The sequence below is a fragment of the Mustelus asterias genome, chromosome 14, assembly GCF_964213995.1.
Source record: "Mustelus asterias chromosome 14, sMusAst1.hap1.1, whole genome shotgun sequence".
In the NCBI taxonomy this organism is placed as follows: Eukaryota; Metazoa; Chordata; class Chondrichthyes; order Carcharhiniformes; family Triakidae; genus Mustelus; species Mustelus asterias.
Window position 1 is genome coordinate 38,972,034 of NC_135814.1, and position 24,308 is coordinate 38,996,341.

Sequence of the window (24,308 nt, forward strand, 5' to 3'; positions counted from 1 at the left end):
CATGGAATGATTTACAGGGAAAACCTTTAACAGCATCTTTTTATTTTGAATAATGTTTGGATAGATTAGCCTGAAAGAATTGTACAAGTATGATGTTGTACATTATCGCAGCACCACCCTTAGTGCAGAATGGAAAACACTAATCCTGCTGAAATTCATAAGTATAGGGACAGCAGAAATGGGACATGTCCAACACTTCCTCCACCAAAGGTTCTGCAATGCTGATGTAGATAAGAAGCCAGCTTGGTGCTGGTTCGCTTCCAGGGAGCATCTGGGTGCCAGAATGGGCCTCTCACAAATGGCCACTTAATCCCCTACCAATGCTTTTTGGGCTCCTCAAAGTCCAACCCTGATCCTTCCTGGGACCCCAGGTTCACCCCATTTCCACTAGGACCAGTTAAACACACCTAATGTGATGAAGTGAACCTGTGCCAATTGTCCATTGAATTCCAACTGGGATGTGGGAACTCTTGACTTCAGGATCCCTTGACCTCAGCTCCAGTTGTGATATATTGATGACTTGCGATGAGCAAAAGATCTTGACAAAAAGTCATAATTCAGAAAATCTGCAATTTCAATCGATTGTATTGAGAATTTATGATGCAAGTGAATTGAACATTGAATGTATATATTAGCCTAATAAATATATTCATATATCTCCATATTTCCTATTTGGGGATATATAATGGTAATATCATTATTTTCACTGCATTTGAGTTCCAGTTTTCAGGATCTGCCTAATGTATTTTTAGAAAGCTCAAAGATTTGCTTCAACCAATGCATGCTTCTTGCTGTGCTCCTACGGGTTTTAAAAATATATTTCTATTTCCATTTTCTGACCAGAAAGGAGGGGACAGAAAGATTGCTTGCCAGGAGAATGGACTTGTCCGACTTCCCGCCACTGTATCCCTGTCAACAAACTATGTGATCATATCCAAGACTGTTCCTTTGGTGAAGATGAAACAAACACCACAGCAGGCAGCAACTGCAGTGAGTAGTTTGAAGAAATAGGGGAATTTTTGTCCTTATCATCTGGACGGTAATCTAATAGGAATAGGAGTAGGCCAACTCTCTCAGAGTCAGTGCAAACTAGATAGGCCAAATGGCCTCCTTCTGCACTGTAGGTATTCTATGATTCTAAGTGCTGACTCTGATCGGTGGTGGGGAAGGGGGGTCCCTGAGACCTCCGTGGTGGGCTGGAGAGAGGTTTATTGCTGTTATGTGCAGCTGGGCTTTGTTTGCGGTCCCAACCCGCTGCATGATGGTGTGAAACACACTCCCTTGACTTTTTTAGGCAGAGTGTCATAAGATCTTGAGAGAAACACACCTATTTTCTCGCTGGAAACAACACTATACCATTTTTGGGCAAGATTCCATGTTTTAAGATTTTTACTATAAGAAACAATCTAAAATTAACATAGACCATACATTACTTAATAGGCAATTAGTACATCATACTAAAGAAAAAAGGCATGTTTCGTATTAACTAACTAATGCAACCAAAATACGCCTCATGAAATGTTTTTACTTTACACCACAGTTCTGACTGATATGTAACATTAAAAATTAGTTCCTTCCAACTTTCCTGTATACTGACTTATCCCTGTCTCTTTCCCTGTCAAGATGTGGAAACTGTCACCTGATTTTTAATAGGTTTCAATTTTTCCATGACAACCAGATCACATGGTCCTGTCTCCACATAGATGTTCAATATATTCACCACCTAGTTTTAAGTTTATTTATTAGTGTCACAAATAGGCTTACATTAACACTGCAATGAAGTTACTGTGAAAATCCCCTAGTCACCACACTCCGGTGCCTGTTCTGAGGGAGAATTTAGCATGGCTAAACAACACATCTCCTATCCAGAACATTGTACTTCACCTTAAGTTACAGGAGACATTTTAAAACATAGACACCTTATAAAGTTCAATGTTCATAACAAGTATCAGGAGAAGTTCAGTTTACAAAATTAATGCAAGATCACAGAGTTGAATTTCTAAAGTTTCATTGCAGGAGGTAAGGAATCCAACCAATTCATTATAATGTCACCAAAGTTGCTTTATTTTGTTGTTCAAAGTCTCCCCTAAATCATATGTATTTATTTTCTTCTAGGTGTAACCAACTGTGCTGCTTTAAGCTGTGAATATCGCTGCCATGCTTCCCCATCAGGTGGAGTCTGTTATTGTCCATCAGGATTTGTCGTGAGCACTGATGGGCGTACCTGTATTGGTGAGTCCTGCAAGAATAACAGGTTTTTTTCTATAGTTCTGTCTGATGTTGTTGGTATTGTAAATGCTCGAATGCAAAGATAATTAAATGCTTTAAAATATATAGGTTTTTAGAACCTACGGGCTTAAAATCTGATGTAAATGGCAGAAATTCTTAATGCTGATCTTGCAGAATCAGCTGCTGATTACTTCAATTGCACAAACTGGAGTGTCCACCTAGTGTGGAGCATATTTTGTGACTAACACATGGGGGAAGCTTGCAAAATGTGGCAGAGCTAGATAAGTAGGTGGTGAGAGTCTGCAGAGGCATATAGACAGATTAAGTCAGTAGGCAAAATCTTGGTAGATGGAATATAATGTCGGAAAATGTGAAGTTATGCACTTTGGTAGGAAGAATAAAGGAGCTGAATATTATTTAAATGGAAAACGACTGCAGAAAACTGCAGCACAGAGGGATTGGAGGTCCCCATGCATAAATCACACAAAGCTAGCATGCAAGTTCAGCAGGTAATAGGAAAGGCAAATGGAATATTGGCCTTTATTTCAAAGGGAATTGAGTATAAAATCGAGAAGACTTGCTAAAGCTATACAAGGCACTAGTTAGACAACACTGGAATGCTGTGTACAGTTTTGGTCCCCTTATTTAAGGAAAGATATACCGGGATTGGAGGCAGTCTAGAGAAGGTTCACTAGGTTGACCCCAGGGATGAAGGGATTTTCTTATGAGGAGAGGGTGAGTAGATTGAAACATAGATACATAGAAACCCTACAGTGCAGAAGGAGGCCATTCGGCCCATCGAGTCTGCACCGACCACAATCCCACCCAGGCCCTACCCCCACATATTTTACCTGCTAATCCCTCTAACCTACGCATCCCAGGACTCTAAGGGACAATTTTTAACCTGGCCAATCAACCTAACCCGCACATCTTTGGACTGTGGGAGGAAACCGGAACGCCCGGAGGAAACCCACGCAGACACGAGGAGAATGTGCAAACTCCACACAGACAGTGACCCGAGCCGGGAATCGAACCCGGGACCCTGGAGCTGTGAAGCAGCAGTGCTAACCACTGTGCTACCGTGCCACCCTGAACTCATTGGAATTTAGAAGAATGAGAGGCGACCTTATTGAGACATAGGATTCTCAGGGGGCTTGACGGGGTAAATGCTCAGAGGATGTTCCCCCTTGTGGGAGATTTTAGGACCAGAGGGCATAATCTCAGAGTAAAGGGTCATCCATTTAAGACAGAGATGAGGAGGAATTTCTTCCCTCAGAGGGTAGTGAATCTGTGGAATTCTTTACCCCAGAGGGCTGTAGGTATTGAGTCATTAAGTATGTTCAAGGTTGAGATAGACAGATTTTTAATCAATAAGGGACTGAAAGGTTATCGGGATAGGGGGAAAGTGGAGTTCAGAATGATCATATCAGATCAGTCATGATCTCATTGAATGGTGGAGCAGACTCGATGGACTAAGTGGTCTTCTTCTGCTCCTACATCTTATGGTCTATAGTCTTATGGATATGAGTGGGATGGTGTTGAAGAAATGCTACATGGCCCATCAGTCCCATTTATAGTTGGATAACGGAGACGTGTTTTTTATACACTTTTGGGAGATTCAGGTACAACACAAAACTGGGCTTTCCTGTTTTAGATGGACAGTTGTTTAATAAGCTGGTTCGCACTTGCCATTCTCTCCTGCACTCTTTTCCAAGGATAGGTCCAAAGAAACTGCCAACCTGGGAATCTCCTCCCTGCACACTCTCTGTTACATCGCTGTCCTTGTTTGGAGTGGTAAGGTCTCGTAGAGATCCCTGCTGGGCTGACCACGACTCAGTGATCGAGCTCCTGGCCTAATTCATGGTCCTCCTGTCATTCTCCCACTGCAGTTGTGATAGGGAGTGTACAAAAGAGCCAAAGACATATGTAAAATATCAATCCCTCTCTGTCCTCTTTTGATTTAGACTTTAATGAATGTAATGTCTGGGGAGCTTGTGACCAGCTGTGTGAAGACCGAGTTGGAAGTCATGCATGTTCCTGTGTGCAGGGCTATGTTCTAGAACACCATAAGCACTGCCGAGCAAATGCGTCATGTAAGTTTTGAGCATCAGCTTCTTATTTGTTCCTTTAGGTGTCAATTAGAACAAACAAATAAGCTTGCTTTCATTTAGCACCTTTCATAACCAATGAAGTTCTACTGAAGTATAGTCATTGTTGTAGGATAGAAAAATGTAGCAATTTGAATACGGCTAGGCCACTCAAATACCACGCATGTAAATGCCCAGATAATCAGTTTCAGTGTTACTGACTGGGGGATGAATGAAGGCCAGGACACCATTAGAACTCCCTTGCTGATCATCGAATAGTGCCAAATTGTTTTGTTCTGAAACTGAGTTAATGTATTGTTTAAAAGAGGACATCTCTGACAGTGCAGCACTCGCACAGTACTGGACTGGAATGGCAGCATAGATTAAATGTGCCAAACTCTGGAATGAACAGACAAAATGTTCCTGAAGTCTCACCTTATTCGATTAATCAATATTAAACAAAATCCGGTGGAAGTCTTGGTTGGTGGATATTTCTGTTCGACGTTTTGAAGAGAAACAAAGGCTGGAATTCTCAGGTTTCGCATGGCCTGCTACCGCTGCCAGCCAGAACGGAGACTTTGGCGCTCAGCCAAATCTCTGTTCCCAGCAGCGGAACCGGAGAATCCCAGCTGTGGGTGAATTCCGGCCAAAGATGTTCAGCTTGTCAATATAATAAGAATGAAAAGCTGGGCTGTTGGATCTGACATTCCATGAAGATCGCCAAACAGTTGATGGAGGTGGCCGTGCTCTCCCATGCCTGAAGCACTCGTGGCTTCGACAGACCCCTCATTATCCATGCAAGGTTGTTCATAGCCTCTGGCAACTCCGCCCGATCTCCTCCTCCCTGTTGTCCCAATCTAGCAAGTTCTTTGTGCCTGACACCTGCTGAGGACACTGGTTCTTGCCCTGAAGGGGGTACAGGGCTGACCAACTCCCCTGCCTGTTGTTCTCCTGAGCCACCGACTTCTGTTGCTGGGGGGATCAGCTGCCCCACATTAGACGGGACCCGTTGTCTGGCCCCATGCTAAAGTCAGATGGTTTATTTTGTTTGTATATTGGAAACAACTGTTACTGTTCCTGACTATCAGTTTACTGAATTATGCACAATGCTCCTATGAAGCTGTTTGTGTTCTGCGGCATTTCAGCAGGTTTGATAAAATCTGCAGATGATTATTAGGAAATGGTGAATTTATATGAGGAGAACTACAATACAAAATTTTAAAAGTTCCACGTTTATGAAAATGTCACTCTTGGAGACTCTGAAATCCTTTGATTAGCTGTAAAAACACAAAATGGAAAAGTAGGAACAGACAATCGAGTTGTGCATTCAGTTGAACCAACCCCTTGAAATGAATCAACACAACAGTAATTTGAGAAATAATATCACTTTTTGGGGTTTTTCTTTCAAACTATTATAAAGTCAGTGCACAGTTAAGTAGATGCTTCTCAAAATGGACATATGATAGCATCTGTGTTATGATTGCAAAAACAGGTAAGGAGGCATTTCTAAAATTTGGATTAACATAGTTGAAAAATATTTTTGGACACTTAATGTAAAAGTATTTCCTGCCTTCAGCTGGAATTCCATCCATTATCTTCTCAAATGGTCGCGATTTGCTGATTGGTGATGTTCATGGAAGGAATGTACGGATTCTTGTGCAGTCTCGCAATCGTGGCATTGCCGTTGGTGTGGATTTCCACTACTATCTTGGCATGATCTTTTGGACAGATACCATTCAGAATAAGGTAGGCAAGGTTCCCAAAACTAAGCACTGAATCAATAACCTGCGAAAGATGAACTTGTGTTGAAAGTTCTTTAACACCATGCGTATTGTGTTTCTAAGTTCTGATTTCCCAAAGGTATTTTACTGCTGATAACCTGCTTGCTAATCTGGTAACGCTTCTGTGATTAAACTTTCTACATTCCAAATGAACTGCATTGTCTCACACGGAGGTTATGCAGCTGATGGTGAATTCTTGTGGACAGTTGCAAATCACTGAAAAATTCAAGCTTGAATAAAGGCAGCGGTCCTTATCATTCTTACACCCAACCCAACCCCTTATTTACCTTTCTACCACTACAGTAGTAAACGAGCCTTTCCCCACTTGTTAAATTCTCAGTCATGGTGCAAGAAGATAAATTCTTCACAGAGCAAAAGTGGCCAAAGCAACTAAAACATTTAACAATCAGAGGAGGAGGTGCATAGTTGGCAACTTGTTGGAGTGTGAAAGCACCAAAGTCTATGAAGATTATAAAGTTTTAGAGAGCAGCACGGTGGCACAGTGGTTAACACTGCTGCCTCACAGCACCAGGGACCTGGGTTCAATACCTGGCTTGGGTCACTGTTTGTGCGGAATCTGCACGTTCTTCCTGTGTCTGCGTGGGTTTCATCCAGGTGCTCCAATTTCCTCCCACAGTCTTAAAGACATGCTGGCGAGGGACATATACCCGAATAGGCCCCGGAGCGTGGCGACTAGGGGAATTTCACAATAACTTCATTGCAGTGTAATGTAAGCCTTACTTGTGACTAACAAAATAAACTTTTACAAGTAGGCTTACATTAACACTGCAATGAAGTAACTGTGAGAATCCCCTTGGGATACACCACTCAATACAGATCCCCAGTAGCCAAATGACCTTGGGACCAACTGGTGAAAGGCATGTCTATACCCTTTAAATCCCCACTATCCCCACTTTCCAAACCCGATGAGATTGAATGGTTTGACTGTTTAATCTAAACTGTTAGCAAGAAATAACTCTTGAGTTATCGCACCCAAACAGACTCCTCTCTCTCTCTGTGTCTCCGTCCATATATATTGCATAAGTATTATGTAATCTATAGTGTAGCATACATTCTGTATTGCTCCTTCACATTTAAGGCAAAGCAATTTGATCAAAACAATTCCAAAGACCAATGAAAATATTTCAGACTATTTTACTTCGCTTTCTTGTCTTTATTAGCTGTTCTCTGTGGATCACAGTGGCACCAGGATCCAACAAATTTTAAATGTTTCCATCGATACTCCTGAGAACATAGCTGTGGACTGGGTGAACAATAAGTTGTATGTGGTGGAAACCGGCATTAACCGAATTGAAGTAGTCGATCTGAATGGAAGTAATCGCATAACACTAATTGCAGAAAACCTGGGAAGCCCCCGAGGCATTGCTGTTGACCCCACTGTAGGGTAAGCGCTGAAAGAATTGCTTTTTGTAATAAAACAAATCATGTAATTTCTTTGATTTTGGAAAGTGACCACGTGTGTTGCACTTAGTGTGGTTTGCTTTCAATATCACAGCCTCTGTGGTGAGGATGGTAAACGTTTGTATCAGTTTAATGAAGTCAGTGGCTAAATTCCGGCTTTCTGAGCTCTGAACCTGTACGTTGCTTTCAAAGAGTGTTCTGCTGAAATTGAACTGTATTTAATGTTAAAATTGCTATTCCAAATGAAAGCAGAGCACATATAAATCTACATCTGTAAGGTTGAAGGGAGTAGTTTTAATCTAATGTGCTTGGTGGAAATTTAATGGGATTGGGTTGGCAGTGCATTTTACAACCCATTCGATTTTATTTTCTATTGAAGTCAATGGAAAATAAAATCGGGTGAAGTGTAAAACAGGTGGTCAGTGATTCCCCACTGAGTAGATTAAATTAGAAATACACCCAAAATATCAGGATTGCTACCTGAAAAAGATTCTGTAACATGAAAATTTACAGATATTTAAGTCACAAATGGAGGTATCCTAGTTAGTGCAAAAGACATTCTCTTGTGCACAAAATGAACCTGCTGACTAGTGCCAATGCTGTCACGTAGTCAACCTTGGCCCAGTGGCAGCACTGTTGACTCTGAGTCACAAGGTTGTGGATTCAAGTCCTAACTCCAGGGACTTGAGCACCTGACTGAGGTTAATACTTTTCGTACAATACTGAGGAAGAACTGTACTGGCAAAGGTGGCAATGTTAAACTGCTGGATGCAAAATATTGTGTGGTATTATTCAAAGCAGATGTATCTTTGTTCTTTCGATGTTGATCTGATAATGTTCTTCTGAATATAAAATGAAACTTAATCAGGTAATAATAAGATTTATAGCACATGGCAAAGATTGACCCACATTATGTTCTACAATTTCATAGATTAATGTTTGCTTCTTGTCATCAAATAGGCATTTTGAGTGGCTGGAAAAATTAACAGCATGTTCATGACACCCGCTATGCATAAACTAACCAGCAAACTCTGGAGATTATGTTGTGCCATAAGTTGCACGTTTAAAGTTTATTTATTAGTGTCACAAGTAGGCTTATATTAACACTGCAATGAAATTACTATGAAAATCCCCTAGTCACCACACTCCAGTGCCTGTTCGGCTACACTGAGGGGAATTTAGCATGGCCAATGCACCTAAACAGCATGACTTTTGGACTGTGGGAGGAAACCAGAGCACCCGGAGGAAACCCACGCAGACACGGAGACAACGTGCAAACTCCACACAGACAGTGACCCAAGCCAGGAATCAAACCTGGGTTCCTGGCGCTGTGAGGCAGCAGTGCTAACCACTGTGCCATCGTGCCGCCCCATTTCTAGAACTCGCTGATTTATGTTGCTACACATAACTGACACCTCACTTTTAGCTTCATTATTATTTTCAAAAGCTGTAGGATTTTTCTTTTAAGCTAACTGCAAAAGAAATTTAGGCTGGAACTTAACTGTGCAAGTATCTTTTGAACATGTTGGGCATGAGCTGGGACGATAGCGCATGAGGCTTTTGCGTGGGGTGTGAGCTGATCTTGCGCCGTAAACCATATTCCACCAACGGGGACTAGACGTGATGGCTATGACAGGGAGATCAGAGGACATTGAAGACCCCGGCTGGTCGGGGGCATGGCCGGACGGTGCCCATGGAGCAGTGATGACCTGGCAGTGCCCACCTGGCATCCTGGCACTGCCCACCGGGCGGCCTGACACTGCCCACTGGGCACCATAACAGTGGTAGGAGCAGTGCCAAGGGGATTGGACCTGAGTGGGGTTGGAGCTTGAGTGGGGTGGGGCTATGACAAGGGGAAGCAATGGGGGGAGCTCTGCAAGGGGGCAGGAGGCAAGGGGGAGCTCTGCAGGGCGGGCAAAGGAGGAGCTCTGCAGGGGGGGGGGGAAGGCCCCATTGCAATTATTCATTGTACTGAATGGAAAAGCATTTGAATTGTTGTGTCTGATGGCTTTCCATTAAAACTAATTAAAAAAACTATCACTTTTTCTCCAGCTATTTATTCTTCTCTGACTGGAATGACATTTCAGGAGAACCTAAACTAGAACGTTCCTTTATGGATGGAACACATCGCTTTGAACTCGTCAAGACAAAGCTAGGATGGCCTGCTGGAATAACACTGGACATCATTACAAAAAGAGTTTATTGGGTCGACAGCCGTTATGACTACATTGAAACTGTAACATATGATGGCCTTGAAAGGTAAATGTATCAAGGACAATCTATTGACTGATTTTTTTTTAACACATCCAACTATTTGGAAGTATCAATGATAGGACAGTATAAAATAGGGGGTAAAGTTCTTAAAGTGTGCAGGAATTGAGAGATGTGCATAGATCATTGAAAGGTAGCAGGACAGGTGGAGAGAGCAGTTAATAAAGCGTTTAGTATTTTGGGCTTTATTAATAGGGGCATAGAGCACAAGAGCAAGGAAGTTATGCTGAACTTATACAAAATACTTGTTACACCTCAGTTGGAATATTGTGTACAGTCCTGGGTACCATACTATTGGAAGGATATGAATGCTTTGGAGAGAGTGCAGAAGAGGTTTACAAGAATGGTTCCAAGGGTGACAAACTTCAGTTATGAGGTTAGATTAAAGATGTTGGTCTGTTCACCTTGGAGAGAAGAAGGCTAAAAGGAGATTTAAGGAGATGTTCAAAATCATGAGAAGGCTGGACAGAGTATATAGGGCAAAACTGTTCCCCCTTGTAAAAGGATCAAGAATGAGAGGGCACAGTTTAAGGTATTTTGTAAAAGAAGCAAACATGATATGAGAAAAAGCTTTTTCATACAGCAAGTGGTTTGGGTCTGGAATGCACTGCCTGGAAGTGTGATGGAGACAGGTTCAATTGAGGCATTCAAGAGGGCATTAGATGATTCCTTGAATGGAAACAATGTGTAACGGTACGGGTGAAAGGCAACAGAATGGCACTAAGTCACAATGCTCATTTGGAGAGGCACTGCAGACACGATGGGCCAAATGGCCTCCTCTGTGCTGTAACGATTCTGTGATCTTGAACAGCTGTTGTTTATCCTAACGTTCAGCTTGCTGTTGTTTATAAGAAAAAATGTTTGATATATAATTTAAAAATGGTAATCTTGAGAGAATATAAGCATTATTAACGTGTGTTTGGGGTTGTATTATGTTCTAACCATATTCCTATCACTGTTACATGTCCTATATCCCCTTTACTATAGAAACAGAAGTGATTGAATAAACAAAAAAGTCTTACTACAACATAGTCACATAATATATATATATTTTCACATAATATATTTTCACATAACTCGAACAAGAACTATTTTCAGTTTCTCTTATCATGAATGTGCTTGGTGAAGAGTCTTCAAGGTTATGAGACTTGGCAGTAACCATCCACAAAATTAATTAAAAATAACACCATGCTGAAGAAAGAGACACTTCAAAGGTTGAAAGCTTTGCGATAAAATGCTGGAATTATTTTTTGATGTACCCAGTAATGATAAGTTTAGTAAATGCTTGTGTTTTATTTACTTAACAAAAATGGATACAAAAGAAGGAACAAACAGTTCTGTGTTGCCCAGCGTCTTCAAGAATAAATTGTTTGCTGTTCTTCGTGAACCACATTTAATAACTTTTTTTAACGTGTGCTGCTTCTTTGTGTGAATGAAACTAGAAAATGTTCCATGATGGATTGAAACTCAACAGCAACTCTCACTTTATGTATTTCCCAGGTAAATGGGCAATCTAACATTCTTTAAAAGAGAAAAGCGAGACAACGAGTGGAGAAAGGATAAATCTGGGAGGTGGGGAAGTAGCAATCAAATGTGTGATCAGTGAAATTGTATAATTGAGAAATAGCAATGCAAATAGATTTGGGCAAGAACTTTAAATGGCAGGACGTTAAGTGGCCAACTGAAAAAAACAGAAAATGATGGGAATATTCAGCAGGTCAGGTTGCAGCTGTAGGGAGAGAAACAGTTCACCTTTCAGGTCAATTTTTTGTTTCGAAAAGAAGCAATGGATTGATGATCTTGAGTTTGGAAGTAAAATATCAATGAAATACTCTTTAAAGTTTATTTACTAGTGTCACAAGTAGACTTACATTAACATTGCAATGAAGTTACTGTGAAAATCCTCTAGTTGCCACACTCTGGCACCTGTTCGAGTGCACTGAGGAAGAATTTAGCACAGCCAATGCACCTACCCAGCACGTCTTTTGGTCTGTGGGAGGAAACCAGAGCACCCGGAGGAAACCCACGCAGACATGAGGAGAATGTGCAGACTCCGCACAGACAGTGACCCCAGCTGGGAATCGAACCCGGGTCCCTGGCGCTGTGAGGCAGCAATGCCACCACTGTGCCACCATGCCACTTCACAATTACATAAGTGAAAATATAACATGTGGTTGGGAGGTTGGAAGAGATGATTTATGGTGAAGAAGTAGGTTACGGGATTGTTATTGCTTTTAGTAGGAGGATTTTGGCCACAGCAAAATAGTCTTTACGATGGTCAACTAGGTCAAGATCATGTATGTCATTCTAAAATGCCACTAATTAACTTGTATCCACATAATTGATTCAAGTTAATTGGATGTTGTGCTGCGGTAGGAGGTTATCCAGAATGTTTGTTGAGGGTGCAGACAAGGGGGCTGAGGAGTGGTCAAGAAGAGGAAATCATGAGTTTAAAAGAGCACTGGTGAGGATGTTGGAGATAATTTCCTTCAAAGGGTTGGGGAGAAGGACAGGGCTGTGCAGTTAATGGTGGAGAGATTGAACAAGAAAGAAGAAATGAAAAAATATTTTAAAAAGTCGTCCATTTGTGCCTCCTTATTCTAATAATTAAAATAATGATATTTCAATCAATCATACCTACTCTATCACAGCTTGCAGGGATAGAGGAAAGAGCAAGGATGTGGGAGCAACTGGATTCAGAAGAGCCTGCGCAAATTTAATGGGTCAAATGGCTCCTTCTGTGGTGTACTATTTTATGATTCTAACACAATCTGCATTGTGGGCCTCATCCTAGATTGTATGTGACATCTTATTAGACTGGCTGTCTATTGCTGTGTCTGTTTGACTGCGTATGTTGCAATTCCATTTGAGAAGCTTTAATATGCCACTGATGAAACACTGTGCTCAACATTGCCAGCAAGCTTAAATCTGTGTACTGACAATGATCCATCACTTCTTGCTTTAAGGTTTCAAGGATAATAGGAGATTTAGATTGAAAGTAAAGAGTGGAGAGAAGGAGGCCCATTATATTCACCACAGTTTGTTAAGCTAATGGGAAATTCCCAGCCTTCCAATTTACTGTTCAACATGAAATGAAATAACATAGGAATTAGGAGCAGGAATAGGCAAATTCAAGCCTGCCCGGCCATTCAATCATGGCTGATCTCTCCCTTTTCTCAAATCCATCTTTCCACCTGTTCCCCATATCCCTCTTTCCCCCTTTTTTAATTAGAAATATGTATATCGCCCTCCTGAAACCATTCACTGATTCAGACTCCACCGCACTATGGGGGAGTGCATTCCACAAATTCACCACCCTCTGCGAGAAGTAGTTCCTCTTCATCTCAGTTTTAAATCTACTACCTCTCAACCTATACCTGTGACCTTTTGTTCGAGATTGCCCCATAAGAGGAAACATTTGGTCTACATTTACTTTATCAATCCCTTTTAAAATTAATTTTATATACCTCAATTAGATCCCCCCCTCATCCTTCTAGACTCCAGCGAGTACAAACCCAAAGTGTTTAATCTCTCCTCGTACGTCAACCGCTTCATCCCCGGAATCAATCTGGTGAACTTCCTTGGAACTGCCTCCAATGCCCCCATATCCTTCCTCAAATAAGGAGACCAAAACTGGACACAATACTCCAGATGTGGTCTCACCAACTCCCTTTCCAATTGCAATAACGCTTCTCTACTTTTATACTGCAATAAATGCCAACATCCCATTTGCCATTTTTATTACATGCTGCACCTGCATACCGACTTTCTGTGATTCATGAACATAGACATCAGGATCCCTCTGCCTGGATGCATTTTGAATCTGCTTTCCATTTAGATAATAATTTGCCTTTCTATTTTTTCTGCCAAAATGGATAACCTCGCACTTATCCACATTAAAGACATTGTTATTTGTTCATTCATAATGAAAATAGTGTTTATGTCACCTTTATCCATCAAAAGCATTGAAATCTGTCATACATATTAATAAGCATTGTATCCAGTCCCAACCTTTTTTCAATTGGACAGGAGAAAGAATATTAATCTTCTGAGAAAAAGAAACCACTTTCATTTTTGGAACTTCATACTCACTCTGTACCCTGACTTTTGTAGCTCCTCAGTAGTTTCCACTTCCTGTACTTCCAGCCTTAAATTTGCAAAGTTGGTTTCCAGTCCCACCTTGCATTTAAAAAGGAAAGAATACGGTATCTCTCTGGGCAAATAGTCTCTGGATAATTGTTGTGAATGCAGCAACTGCAAACCATGCTGACTGCTTAATGCTATTGAACAGAAATTTGAGTCTTCACCATTTCTGAAACTGATGGCCAGAATTATTCAATCCACTGATTCCTGATTCAGTGGATTTATTTGACTACAGCTGTGAAAGTCTTCCACTGCGTACGGTTAACAAATTCACCGTTGAGACTTACATCCTCTAACTAATGCAGTCTAAAATTATTATTTTTTTATTCATTCGTGGGACATGGGCATTGCTAGCTGGCCAGCATTTATTGCCCATCTCTAGTTCTCCTTGAAATGGTGGTGGTGAACTGCCTTCTTGAGCGATTAATACAACTGAGTGGCTTGCTAGGCCATTTCAGAAGGCAGTTGAGAGTCAACCACATTGCTGTGACTCTGGAGCCACATGAAGGCAGATTTTCTTCCCTGAAGGACATTAGTGAACTAGATAGGTTTTTCCAACAATTGACAATGGTCTCATGGTCATCAGTCGATTCCTAATTCTAGATTTTTTTTATTGATTTCAAATTCCACCAACTGGGGGGATTCAAACCTGGGTCCCCAGAACATTAGATAAATTTCTGGATTAATAGTCGAGCGATAATGCCACTCGGCCATCGGCTCACTCAAATGCAGTAAAAAGATTATTTTACCTCTGTGCTTCCAAACTATGTTCTGACAGAAAATGGAACTTCATACTTATCCATCATCAATACAATTGGATTTAAGTCAATACCTTTCAAACCGATTTGTTATTAATTACAAGTTCTGATGCTTTCTGCAGCAACTCTGTTGCACGTAGCCAAACAAGCAGAAGAGAGGAGGATATCAGTGCACATGGAATTAAATCTACTTCCATGTTTTGTATCATTAAAATTTCCCTGGATACAAAGAAAAACTCTCTTAACATTTCTCCCCATCCCTTTAAGCATTAAAACAGTGTCAATTTTCCATTTAATCCCCCGTAGTTTCACATCATGAGGTTGTCAATTTGATTCCCGTTTTTGCTGAATCTTGAACAATGCTGGGCTGTATGGATCTGTTCCCAACCAAACTGCATTGAGACTGGGAAGACCTATTTCATGGAAAACATTTGGACTCATCAGATAGAAGGCTTCATTGCCATCAGTTGGAATATAAACCCAGGTCCCATAGGGATCGGGTAATATGCCACCCAACTCCTTTGTCTATAATGATCCTGTTAGCATGATTCTGTCACAATGCATCCATGCCAGCTTGAATTTAATTTCAATAGGACAATTAGGCAATGGTTAGAGTATATTGTTTTCATAGGCAGTTGTCCAGCAATGTTTTTAATGTCTTATAACATGTTTGCCTCACTTTTGCACAGAAAAACTGTTGTTAGTGGAGGTGCTGCTGTTCCCCACCCTTATGGAATAACCAATTTTGAGGATAAATTATTCTATACTGACTGGACCAAGATGGCAGTTATGAGATCCAATAAGTCTACAGAAAACAACCCACAAGTTGTCTATCAATCTTCACTGAGACCATTTGGATTGACAGTTTATCATGCATTCAGACAGCCACTGGGTAAGTTTAATTCAATTGCATGGAATTAGGTTAGTACATTTTAATATTTTACTCAATGGATGAAAGTAACATTGTAATTCATGGTACATAAACTTTAAACACAATTTTAAACACTTACAACAAAGAATAGGTTCCAGATTAATTTCATTTTTGGAATTTCGGTAGGATGTAAATCAAATTGCCTCTCAAACTATTTTTTACTTTCTGTGGATGATTTTGCACTTATTTTTATCATTGACATCCTATATCTTATGGAAACACTTCCAGCTGTTAATTGTGCGAAGAACTCAATTTATTGCAAATGAAATTTAAAATGTGCCTCATTTCCAGATAAGAAGACACTCTTTCATTTCCATTGATATAAAAGACATTGGGCCGATTTATGGCCTCGCTCATCCTGAAACCGTAAAATCCCGCCCCAGGTCAATGGACCTTTCCTTGGTCCACCCCTCGCCCGCTCCGATTCCTGTGGCAGGCAGGACAGTAAAATTGCAGCCATTGGCTCAGATCTTCCAGTTAGCATCGGTGAGGTTGTGTCCCACTCTGACTCCACTGTAATCGGCCCACTTACCATTTCACATTGGAGCCTAGATGTTTCCTGTTGCCTATTCCAGCAGGGCTGCAGGAGTGCACATAATCTGGAGACAAATTGTCAGACATAATTTCAGTGCGGCCGTGCCCCTTTTCTCACTGTGAATTGGTGACATGCCCCTTAAGGTCTGCCTTCAATTCATTGACTTACAATGTTTTAACAGGTCTGTCAACCTCTGAAATCGCACAGCTTTGCCCCACTGACAGTGTCTCCTCATCCCCAAAGTTGTTCACCCCTTCCTTCGTTCCTGACAAGGTTCACCCACCCCAGTCCTAAATTGTTCACTACTCTCCCCCCCTCACCCTAATAATGTCCAACCCCCTCTCTCAGCTCCAAAGTTTTTCACCGCCCTCCCTCACACCAACAATGTTCAACCACCTCATTCACCCCTGAAGTTGTTCACCCTCCTCATCCTTTGACAATATTAATTCCCCCAACCCACCAAAATATTGACCCCATCCCTTTTCACCCAATTTTTAAAAAAGTGCTCAACTCACACCCCCTGCCCCTTTCCAAACCCCCATCCCCCACCTCACTCTCTGACAAAGATGACTCTTCTGACATCAGTTGCATAGGAGCCAGGGATTCCAGCAGCTGAGTCTGAAGAGTCTGGGTGTGGAAGGGAAGGTAACATCTTCAGGCAGCTGCTTCTCAGCCTTTTTGCTAAGATCAAGAGTCAGACCAAGCCCAAGATCAGGTGCAATGTCTTTCTTGTCAGTTTGGGGCCGGAATTCTCCGGTCATTCAAGTCGGCAGGATTCTCTGGTCCTGCCAGAAGTGCACCCCCACCAGCAGGTTTCCCGCTGGCTTGGGGTGGCTTCAATGGGAAATCCCATTGACAGCGGCGGCCCAGAGAATCCTGCTGCCAGCAAACGGCGCGTTGCCTCCCGCTGCCAAGAAACACGCCTGTGGCATACCCGGTATCTAATGGCCTTTTTGACCAGTCTGCCATGTGGGACCTTATCAAATGCTTTACTAAATCCATGTAGACAACATCCACTGCACTGCCCTCATCGATCTGCCTTGTCACTTTCTCAAATAATTTGTAAGGCATGACCTCCCTTAATAAAGCTTTGCTGACTATCCCTGACTAGTCCATGCCTTTCTAAGTGACAGTTTATCCAATCTCTCAGGATTGATTCTAACAATTTTCCCACCACTAAAGTAAGCTTATAACTGTATGGCAATTCCTTTGTACCCTTTTTAAACAATAGAACCACATTTGCATCTCTGCATTCATCTGGTATCTCCCCTGTGTCTAGTGAAAATTGGAATATAATTCTCAGAGCATATGCTATTTTCTCCTGACCTTCAACATCCAGGGAACAATCCACCCGGCCCTGGTGACTCATCCATTTTCCAAGGATTCCAACTCCTCCAACACATCCTCGCTCATTGTGATTACTTCATCCAATATTTTACACTGCTCCTCTTAGATTGCTATATGTGCATCATTCCTTTCCTTTGTGAATTCAGAGACAAAAGGAGGGGCAAAATTGGTAGCTCAGTATCCCTGGGTATAGAGTTTTCAGGCAAGATAGCGTGGGTGCATTGAGGGTGAAAAATTAATGTATTGTGTCCAGGAATTCTTTTTTTAAGCAATATGTGACAAGCCCAATGAAGGAGAAGCAATTCTGGATTTATCATAGAATAGAATCATAGAATCCCTACAGAGCAGAAGGAGGCCATTCGGCCCATCGAGTCTGCACCAACAACAATCCCACCCAGGCCCTATCTCCTTAACTCCATGAATTTATCCTGCAAGCCCCCCTGACACTAAGGGGCAATTTGTAATGGCCAATCAACCTAACCCACACATCTTAGGACTGTGGGAGGAAACTGGAGCACCCAAAAGAAACCCATGCAGACACGGGGAGAACGTGCAGATTCCAGACAGACAGCGGCCCACGGCCAGAATTGAACCTAGGTTCTTGGCGCCGTGAGGCAGCAGTGCTAACCACTGTGCCACCATGCTGCCCCTTGGAAAATAATGATGGGTAAGTGGGTGAAGTGATAGTGGACCACCATGTCAGGGATAGTAACCACAATTCGGTTAGAATTAGTATTATTATGGAAAGGACAGAGATAAATCAAGAGTAACAGTATTAAACTGGGTAAGTTAATTTTACAAAACTGAGAAGTGATTTGGCTGAGGTGGACTGGACCTGACTGCTAAAGAATAAATCAGTGGAAAACCAGTGGGAAGCACCAATAAGTGAAATCCTTATTGTACAAAATAAACATGTTCCCTCCAAAAATAAGAAAATGCAGGGGAAGATTAAACAGAAAAAGAAAGCTTATGATAGTCACAAAAAAACTCAACACTGCAGGTAGACCAGGCGAGTATAGAAAGCACAGGGATCAAGTAAAAGAAAGAAGTAAGGAAATCAAAGAAAGGACATGAAAGAAATATTTCACAAGCAAGATTAAGGCAAACTCAAAGGTGTTTTACCGGTATATAAAGAGCAAAAGGAAAATTAAGGAAAAAGTGGGAGCAACAGAGATGAAGAAGGGAACTTGTGTGAAGATGCAGAGGATATCAGAAGAGTTTTAAATGAACTTTTTGTTATAGCAATGGCATCCTGCTGCCATGTGTATATCTGTGCCCTTAGCTTATCTGCCTTGCTTTGTAATACTCCTTTCATTGAAGTATAAACAGCTCAACCCCATCAATTTATTTTGCTGGACACTTTTTAATCCTTGTTTTCTTTTGTCTTTCTGAGTTCTGACTACCTCACTAACTAATATTGTACTTCCTGTTTCCTAATCTGAGTTTGACCCATTTAAGCCTACCCTTTGGTTCCCATCCCTCTACCATATCAGTTTAAAACATGTTGTGCACATCATATCAAGAGGGGATATTTTAAAATGCTGTCAATCATTAACACATTTAGACAGGATTTGATGTATTAGTCTCACAACTTGAAAGAAAAAACAATTCGAACTAGTATTCGTATTTTCCCATTTTACTGTTCCTTTCCTTCTGGGAGGCAGTTGACAAGCAGAGGATAGAGATCAGATGTACTACACTTAATCTGCCAGTAGATATATCTGTCTTATCTGCAAATAAAGAATCCACATTATTGTTTCACCAATCCGTGTGTGGGATTCGTACATTTATATTGAAGAGAAGAAGAATGTAACAAGGTGGCAGGCCAGCAACATGGTTTTTTGAAGTATAGACTGCAAAAGATACAAGCCTAACCCCTTCATATCCAGCTGACATGACAGCCCGATCTCCTAATCCCCCATCCCTGGGCAGTCCTGATCCCCCCCCCCTACCCCATCGGCAGCCCCCTCCCCCCCATCCCCCACCCGGATGGCCAGCCCCGATCACCTCTTCCCTCCCTCTGGCTGTGATCCCAATGCAGAGTGACAGCGGGAACTCCCACCCCCACTGATTTCCCCAATAGGCCCCACTCCCTTGGCCCCACCTCCCTGCCACTGCCCAATGTCCAATGGGCAGTCCTGTTTTGTCATTTGGGCAGTGCCAGGGTGCCAGGCTGGCACTGCCCAAGGGGCACCGCCCCTTACCCCTGACCTCCTGGGCGGGGGGCTTCAATGGCCTCTCTTCCCTCCAGCGAGCTTGGGCCACCTGTTCCCCATTAGTGGGGAACAGTAGTAAACTCTGCTGGAGTGAACCAATCCCAGGGGAATGCCTTTCTATGTTGTTTCTGCCAAAGTGCATCACTGTACAGTATCTACACTGAATTGTGTCTGTTATCCATCTGCTCATTTCAACAGTCTGTATATGTCCCCCTGAAATCGACCACTAAAACATTCACTATTTACTGTATTGCCAAGGTTTGTATCATTTACTAACTTTTACATTGCATTCCCTGTACTAAAGTCCAGGTCATTTTTTATAGCAAGGAAACATGTTTATTTTCTAAGTCTATCGCTGGGATTCTCTGGCCTCCCCACAGTGTTTTTCTCAGAGGTGGGAGGCAGCCGACCGTTGGCTGGTGGCGGGATCTTCTAGTCCTGCCACTGTCAATTGGGTTTCCCATTCATTCCACCCCACTCCACTGGGAAACAAGTGGCAAAGTGCACCAGAAGATCTCACCAGTGTGAAGAGCGGATAACTATGCCCTATGCAAAGAAGTAAAAATCATTCTTGACTGCAACTTTCAGCTAATTGAAAAACATATAAAACTTTTATACAGATGACTCCTTATTATTACATTTCTGGGCTTATATTTGGAATGTGATAGATTTAGAATGTTGCTGTTTTCAAACCAAAAATGATTGATGCTTACAATTGGTTTGATGAAGGTTAAAAGTTATCCAATTAGTTTTCATGAATTGCATCTTTTTTGTTTATTCATCAGCCTCGCTAATCCATGGATTTTTGGAAAGAATTTGTATATATATAATGTGCTTCATTCGCTAATATTAGGCTGGCAATAAATAGGACTTTCTGGTGACAATAGTAGTATTTTCCACACAAAGAAAGGAAAAAGACTGATAATAAAAAACAGTTAGCTTGTTGATTGAGTCTTTCTCATTCAAACACATTACAATTAGGTAACGTGACTTCCCATTATCGATAAGGTACCAGAGTTAACTCTGCACTGATTTAATACATTTTCTACACTGCAATGAAATGTGAGTAGCTTGATGTTTCCTTAAAACATATGTTTAATTCCGATGTCTATTTTGTTTTGTGTGTGCTGATTTTAGTGAGGAATCCATGTGGCAGGAACAATGGTGCATGTGATCATATCTGCATTCTCAGCCATGCGACAGACAATGATGGTCTAGGCTTCCGATGTCGGTGCAGACTGGGCTTTGATCTTCACCGTGATGGAAAACATTGCTATGGTATGAGAATGACACGAAAACTTGTTTACTTTTTTAAGATGCGTAAGGAGTATCTGTAGAAATTTCCATTGACGTGTTCTACAATCTCCTTTCATTGCTTATTGACACGTACCTTCATTAATCCCGAGTACTTTTGTAGTTTCGTATAAACTCAACAGTTACATTATAGAAAATATCACGGCCCGAACAAGCAGAACATAAGGCAACTTTGTCAGCTCGACCGTGTATTACATAGAAAAATGCAATGCCGTGCAACAAAGAAAGAAAGAATCAACTTTCACAAGTTCAGGAATTCCCAATGTGCATTAAGGCCAAGGAAATACTTTATGACTTCTAGACACTGTCACAGTGTGATAAAATGGAGCAACCAACTTGTACACAACAAGGAGTTGAATGATCAAATTAAACTGCTTTAGTGTTTGGTTGGGTGATAAGTGTTTACCAGGATATTGGGAGAACATCCCTGTCTTCTTTGAATAGTGCAATGGGATCTTTTAAAGTTTATTTATTAGTGTCACAAGTAGGCTTACATTAACACCTCAATGAAGTTACTGTGAAAATCCCCTGGTTGCCACACTCTGGTGCCTGTTCGGGTGCACTGAGGAAGAATTTAGGGCCAATCCACCTAACTAGCACGTCTTTCGGACTGTGGGAGGAAACCAAAACACCTGGAGGAAACTCACGCAGACACGGGGAGAATGTGCAAACTCCACACAGGCAGTGACCCAAGCCGGGAATCGAACCCAGTTCCCTGGTGCTGTGAGACAGTAGTGCTAACCACTGTAGTGCCACCGTGCCGCCCATGTTTTACGTTCATCTGAGAGGTCAGCCGATGCCTCGTTTTAATGGATCCTGGAAAGGACCTGTATTGCACTGGATTGTTCGCCTGGATTTTTATGCTCAAGTTTCTGGAGTTGGCTGACTTTCAAATCTGTGTGAGTGAATGGGTTTTCAGTGAGCTAAGATCAGCCCCAATCCAGAGCTTTCATACATTTTATTGGATTATTTCCCCCATCATGCCATTTGAAGATTTCCCTTATTTTTCAGCATGGTGGCACAGTGGTTAGCACTACTGCCTCACAGCACCAGGGACCCTGGTTTGATTCCGGTCTTGGGTGACTGTCGGTGTGGAGTTTGCACATTCTCTCCGTGTCTGCGTGGGTTTCCTTTGGGTGCTCCGGTTTTCTCCCACACTTCAAAGATGTGCAGGGTAGATGAATTGGCCATGCCAAATTGTTCCTTAGTGTCCCAAGATGTGTAGTTAGATGGAGTAACCATGGTGAGTGGCGTTACGGGGATTGAATGGTGGGTGGGTACCTGTCAGAAAGTCAGCGCAGACTCGATAGCTGAATGGTCTCATTCTGTACTCTTGGTACATCGTGCTTCTAAAAATGTGAAGACAGAATATTGGGGCCAATTTGGTCTCCCACATTCCCAGCAGGGAAGTTATAGTTGGGAAGAGTAGATGAGAGATAAGGCTAGAAGACTGGAGATCCAATCATGTGACCCATCCCTCCTTTTAAGTGTAGCTTTCCACAGATCAACAAATGGACCCAATAGTTTAAATGTTAAACTTTGCTCCCTGTCATCATTGCCCCTCTCTTCCACCTTTTCCTATTTTTGCTGCTGCTGTTCACTCTTCTCTCTCTCTTTCTCTCTCCCTCTCACACATACACCAATCATCCTCCCTGTCCCTTTCCCATCTTCCTTTTCAACTGTTTCTCTGTCCTTCCTCTCCCTTTCTCTCCTCTGCCTCTTCTTCATTCTCTCCCTTCTTTCTCTTCCCATCTCTCTCCTCCATTCATCCACCTTGGTCCAGTTACGCTCCTGCTTTGTAATCCAGCTGGATGTGAAAATTCCATGTGGTTTAGACTCCCTGGCTGTGTTAAATGAAGAATGTTTAAATACTTCATGTTCTCTCTTCTGCAGCTGTGACCCAGTTCCTACTATTTTCATCCCAGCTGGCTGTGCGTGGAATCCCTTTCAACATCTCCAGCCAGAAAGATGTCATCCTGCCTGTGACAGCAAGCCCTTCTTACTTTGTGGGAGTTGATTTTGATGCAGCGCAGCAGTCAATCTTTTTCTCTGATACAAGAACAGACCTCATTTATCAACAAAAAATTAATGGAACAGGTAATAAAAAAACCAAATTGATGTAAATGTTCAACTTTTTCATTTCTGCAATGGAAAGATTGTGGGTTCTGATTTTTAAATGGAATATGGAAACCTTATTACCCTTTAGCTTTCTTAAAAGATAGTCATTCTGAAAGATTGCTTTACGGGTGTTTAATTTTTACTTATGTTGTGTCGATCTAATTAGATTCTTTTTTATTTACTATATATGGAGACAATCCCATAATATCATTGGTTCCTTCCTATCCTCTTAAAGTTGTAGTTAAGGATACTTCTGCCGCTGGAGAAGAAATTCTTACAATTTTTAAAGAGATAATTCTGCCAGTTTCACCGACAAAACATTACTAATTCGTTTTAGTAAATGTGACACACTTGCCTATATTTTATAACTAGGGATTGTGGTTACGCTTTACTTAATTTGAGATTTTAAGCTATAGAGTGCCTCACTACAGCACTTTTTTTTAGGGAAATAGTATGGTCATAGGGATGGAGACTGGGTGGTGCTCTCTTGCTGGTGTTCTCTCGCGCTCACTGTCTCTTGTTCCCATTGTCATTCCTTCACTCTCTGGCTCCAACCCAGCTAAGAGCTGGTAAACAGAATTCTGTACCTACCAGTGAGCAGACTTGAGAATTGAAATCAATAATGTTTGGTTTTCTGTCTGATATCTAGACCGGGAAATCCTAGTTGCCAGTAGAGTGGATGGAGTAGAAGATCTAGCTTTTGATTGGATTTCAAGGAATCTTTACTGGACTGATGCACGTTACAGCAGCATTTCTGTTTTGCGGTTATCTGATAAATCCAGGAGGGCGATTGTTGAGAACTTGAACAATCCCAGGTCTATTGTTGTGCATCCAACGGTGGGGTAAATAAAAATTTCAGTATCACAGTTTTCTAATATCATGGATGGATTTTTGAGTGACTTTCATTGATTTAGTTAGCTAAAATCCATAAGTGTTGGATTTACCACCTAACATCTACTTCCAGATACATCTTCTGGACAGACTGGTACAGACCTGCAAAGATCATGAGAGCCTGGGCTGATGGGTCAAATGCAATGGCAATTGTCAATACAACACTTGGTTGGCCAAATGGCCTTGCCATTGACTGGAGGTAAGGCAAGCTGATAATGCAAAAGGCTAATTCTACAGCTGTCAACATTCAGGAGGGTATGTTTTC

General features: G+C 41.7%; 1 protein-coding gene across 1 annotated transcript in view; it reads left to right on the forward strand.

The window, feature by feature from the left end:
• Positions 1-24,308, forward strand: part of lrp2a (low density lipoprotein receptor-related protein 2a) — a 297,083-nt gene that overhangs the window by 99,760 nt on the left and 173,015 nt on the right. The window contains exons 5-15 of the mRNA XM_078228217.1: positions 844-990; positions 2,116-2,232; positions 4,194-4,322; positions 5,893-6,062; positions 7,279-7,502; positions 9,572-9,778; positions 15,381-15,583; positions 20,858-20,998; positions 22,928-23,131; positions 23,802-23,994; positions 24,117-24,242. Of these exons, the coding sequence (XP_078084343.1) occupies positions 844-990; positions 2,116-2,232; positions 4,194-4,322; positions 5,893-6,062; positions 7,279-7,502; positions 9,572-9,778; positions 15,381-15,583; positions 20,858-20,998; positions 22,928-23,131; positions 23,802-23,994; positions 24,117-24,242 (1,861 nt within the window). The remainder of the gene's footprint in view (positions 1-843; positions 991-2,115; positions 2,233-4,193; positions 4,323-5,892; positions 6,063-7,278; positions 7,503-9,571; positions 9,779-15,380; positions 15,584-20,857; positions 20,999-22,927; positions 23,132-23,801; positions 23,995-24,116; positions 24,243-24,308) is intronic.